Source organism: Belonocnema kinseyi, chromosome 4, assembly GCF_010883055.1.
Source record: "Belonocnema kinseyi isolate 2016_QV_RU_SX_M_011 chromosome 4, B_treatae_v1, whole genome shotgun sequence".
Taxonomy (NCBI): Eukaryota; Metazoa; Arthropoda; class Insecta; order Hymenoptera; family Cynipidae; genus Belonocnema; species Belonocnema kinseyi.
The window spans coordinates 138,926,387-138,930,912 of record NC_046660.1 but is presented as its reverse complement, the minus strand read 5'-3'; the positions used below and the strand labels follow the sequence as shown (position 1 = coordinate 138,930,912).

The following is a 4,526-nucleotide window of genomic DNA, read 5'->3' as shown; positions in this document are numbered from 1 at the left end:
GAAGCGTCCAAAAACGCAACAATGGGTCGGAAAGGTTATGGCCTCCGTATTTTGGGATGCACATGGCATAATATTCGTGGACTATCTTGAAAAAGGTAAAAAAATAACCGGAGCATACTATTCATCATTATTGGACCGATTGAAAATCGAAATCACCGAAAAACGACCGCATTTGAAGAAGAAAAAACCGCTTCATCATCACGACAATGCGCCTGTTCATTCATGCTTAGTTGCACAAGCGAAATTGCATGAAATCGGCTTCGAATTGGTTCCTCAGCCACCATATTCACCAGACCTGGCCCCCAGCGACTATTACTTGTTCCCTAACCTGAAGAGATGGCTCACCGGTAAGCGTTTTTACTCAAATGAGGAGCTCATAGCTGAAACTGAGGCGTATTTTGGAGACCTTCCGATCGAGTACTTTTCGGACGGTATCAAAAAGTTAGAAAATCGTTGGACTCGCTATATTGACCTAAAAGGAGAATTGTTGAAAAATAAAACCGACTTTGGCCAAAAAAACTTCTCCGTGTTTCATTTTTCAGGGACTTAGCAGACTGTCTAGTATTTTGTAAGTGAGTTTCATCTATGTATACATCGAGTTTTTTAAATACGTGTTTTCATAACAGGGTGTTTCTTTTATATAGAAGGGTTAATTTTACAAAAGCGATTTATATGACATCGGAAAATAAAGAAAGAGCACAAAAATTCATAGCACAACAATCCCAACAGTTAATGTATACAATTTTTGACATCCGTCTGCATCAGTCATAATTCTGCTCCTTAGTTATGCTTTAAAAATACCGTGTTAATATTTTATAAGTATTTTCCATTTAAATAGTTTCCTTTTTTAAATTACGTTTTTGCAGCACAGGGGGTTGCTTTATAAAATAAGGGTTGATTTTACAAAAGTGTTTATATTACATTGGAAAGCAAAAAAAAAATCTCACCTAATCACTTTTTAAATATTTTTTTTCATTACAGGGGTTAATTTTTTTAAATAAGGTTTGATTTTAAAAAAGCGATTCATAGCCCATTGTTAAGGGGCTGAGTTTTATCCAAATGTATCCAAAATGTAAATAAAGAAATAACTACAAGTAAAAAACTAAGAACCGAATTCTATTTTTAAAGAATGTACATTGAAAAAATGTTTATATTGATATTAGGAAGTGCTTCCAAAATATTATAAAACGCATATAAATTTATATTTTCCCTGACAGCTGCTTTATTTCCCTGACATTTCCCTAACAAACTTTATTTTCCCTGACTTCCCTGAGACGTGGCCACCCTGTTTGATTAAAGAAAAATAATTTTCCATTTGATAAACAATTTTTGTTGTATTTTCTTTTACAAGAAAATCCATTGCTAGTGACTTAGAAAAGACCCTATTTATTACGAGATTTTGTCAGATGACATCATTTGTTATTAATTTAAATAAATGAACAAAAAAAAAGGATAAAGAAATGAATTATTGAAACGCAAAAATTATAATAACCTCGAAGACGTAAAGTTTGAGATTGCATTTTTACATTTTTGGAACGTTTCCTTACATTTTGTAAGAGTCATCCAACGGCCAAATTATAGGAAATATTCTTTAACTTTCGTATACATTGTGGCTTTTTCACCACTAAAAAGTGGGGAAAATCCCCGAAATTTTTTTCAGTGTAGCATCAATGATAAAATTCAGTTCAATGTCTTGTTTTGTCATGGTCCTAATATTTATTATGGGAATTTTCTTTCTTTACAATGTAATTTAATTGTTTTAGACCCTCTCAAAATAATTTGTTAAGACTCCAATCTATACATAATTAACGTCAGGTAATAACCAAACAAATTTTTGATGATACTCAGTAGGTTATTTGTATTTTAGTTTTAATTTATTATAAGAAAAGGAATATGTATTTCAGAGAGGAGAACTTTCCTGATGAAAGTTCGCATTGAGAGCCGATTCGTGGAAAATGATAACGATGTTTTTTAACAACTGGAACCTTTTTTTTAGTTTCTTTAAATTGGACCGTAAGACCGAAGAAATAAAACCTTATTACATTTTGAAATTACATCAACGATCAAGGAAAAAAGAGAAACAATTTTTAGTATTGCTCAAAGTGTTCTTTTAGATAATTATATTAAATTCTTATATAATTGAAAATGTATATTCTCGGGTTAGAAATACCACTGTTTTACAGAAAAAAATAGTTTTTTGGCTCCGAAGTTTGACAATTTGTATTTGCTCAGAACTCATCTTTTTTGTTGAAAAATTCCTCATTTTAGTTATATGGGACGATTTTCTTGAAAATTCGCTTTTTTGCTACAAAACGAATTTCACTTTTTAATTTTTCGTTGACAATTAAGCTTTTTAGTCTGGTAGGGAGTTATGTCTTGAGTCACATCTGAAATGGCAAAGAGATAGAGCTAGTGGCAACATATACTGTTAGAAATATATTGAAAATTCAACAACTTTTCAACCACTCTTGTGGTTGAAATCTTTTTCATCGCGGAAATAAAATAAAATTCATTCAAATGTAGTTAAAAAACCATGAAGACGTATGCAAATACGCATGCGCAACTATACTTCTTGCAAAGCCGCAGGATCACAACATGGCAAAGTCTCGCGTAATCCCGCGTACTATGTGATAGTGCACAAAAAAAGTTCTCTACCAAAAAGTTATGCAAAGATTTGTTTGGGTACAATAAAGCTTCAAAGTAGGACCTAGTCAACCAATCAGAAGCGAACTTTAGTGACCACTTGTAGGTTTTTCAAACGTTGAGATAATGTGTGCGTCTTGACGACACACTTCAGATCCCGTATTCGGTAATTCCCCGTAAAATCATAAACATATGTGAAACCCCAAAAAATTGCTTTCTTCAAAATTTGCAATCAAGTCTAACAACTTCTGTTATCTAAATTTTAACAAATGTAATAAGAAATCTCACTACACGCGAACCCGGAAAACTTTCCTTCTTGATACTATTTCACTAAAATGTTCATAACAAAACTTAAGTTTTCTTAATAAAATTTTAGTGACAAAGTTTCAAGAAATAAAGTTTTCTGGATCCGCGTGTATTGAAATCCGTTGTTACATTTGTTAAAATTTAGGTAAAAGAAATTCTGCGAGGAACCGGAAGAAGTAACTCTTTTGTTGGTAAAGGTTGTAACGTAAGTGACAGTTGGACCCTTGCTCCTTCCGGCACTGACCTACTCCGGAAGGGTAAGGCCCGAATCTTTGTGATCGAGGTCGATACATCCCGAAACGGGACTACGAGGTAATCGATCAGATCGCCCGTTCTCAGCTAATACGCGAACGAGTCTGTCCCAGGAAACCTCCCCTGGTTACCTAAAGTGTTTGTGCTAGTCTGCTTATTAAAAGGATTAACGGAGACCCACTATCTTCCCGTAGACGAGGAATCTGGCGGAGGGCCGATTCACCACACTGCTTGATCTGCAGACCAAAACAACGAATTAACCAGCTTACTGTAAGTTGATCAATAAATCGAATGTAAAATTGGCATTGGTGTTATCAAATGTTAGGCTTTCTTACAAATTTTTAAGAAAACAAGTTTGCTGGGTTTCACGAATGTTCATGTTTTTGTTAATTTTGTTACAAGTTATATAATAAAAATTCAGAGAGATAAGATTTTGTATTGTTTAACTTCGGAAATAAATGTTAGAAAAAAGGATTCACAAGTTATAAAAGTTTTTGAGATTTGAACTTTGGTTTTCAAACAAAAAATGGACGTGCGGCAACTCTACGGGGAATTAACGAATACGGGATCTGAAGTACGTCGCCGCGTAGCTCACATTATCTCAACGTTTGCAACACGTACAAGTGGTGCTAAAGCTCGTTTCTCATTGGTTGATTATGCCAAACTTTAAAGCTTTCTTGTGCCCAAATTAAGCTACGAACAACATTTTGCTAAAAGACTTTTTCGTTTATATTGTTGTGCACTATCACACAGTACAAAGGATTGTATAGGTGTTGGGATCAGTGATCCCAGATCTGAAACGAGACGCGGTCCAATACTATGACACGTCTATGTCCGTGTGAACATGGTAGGAGACGATGTAAATGCCTGGGTTGCGCGCGCAACCCATTTCTCCTCTTCTGAATTTGAAAACTCGAAGGTGCACGATTGCCTGTAGGAACACTTCGGCGGTTCTATTTATATCTCTATTTGCTTCGAAATAAAATGAAGAGATTGGGATTTTAATATTTCCAGATTTCGATGCTGGGCTGGCGTTTCTCATGATTTGAATACTTCGCGCGCCTCTTTAATGCGTGTATTTTGAGGTTACGTTACTTCAAGTATAAAATATAAATTATATAAATAATAATACTATTATATATATAATTAAAAATTTGTCATAAGGACAACCGCAGGATTTCGCCGGGAGCGGGTGCTAATCTGAAAAATTGCACCCGCTTTCCGCGAAATCGCGGTAAAATTTCAGCCATAACCACGTCTCACAACCGTGAGATAGGTGGTTACAGTCTGTAAAGGAATCAATACGACGATCAAGCAAAAGCCTC

At 34.7% G+C, this 4,526-nt stretch overlaps 1 protein-coding gene across 8 annotated transcripts in view; it reads right to left on the bottom strand.

The window, feature by feature from the left end:
* LOC117170590 overlaps positions 1-4,526 on the bottom strand; it is a 267,116-nt gene that overhangs the window by 96,582 nt on the left and 166,008 nt on the right. Inside the window, exon 18 of one of the 8 annotated variants that reach the window (XM_033357452.1) lies at positions 2,326-2,387. The exons of the other annotated variants lie outside the window; for them this stretch is intronic. Within the exon in view, the coding sequence (XP_033213343.1) occupies positions 2,354-2,387 (34 nt within the window). The 3' untranslated portion in view covers positions 2,326-2,353. Of the gene's footprint in view, positions 1-2,325; positions 2,388-4,526 lie in introns of those variants that run through there. 8 annotated transcript variants of the gene reach the window in all.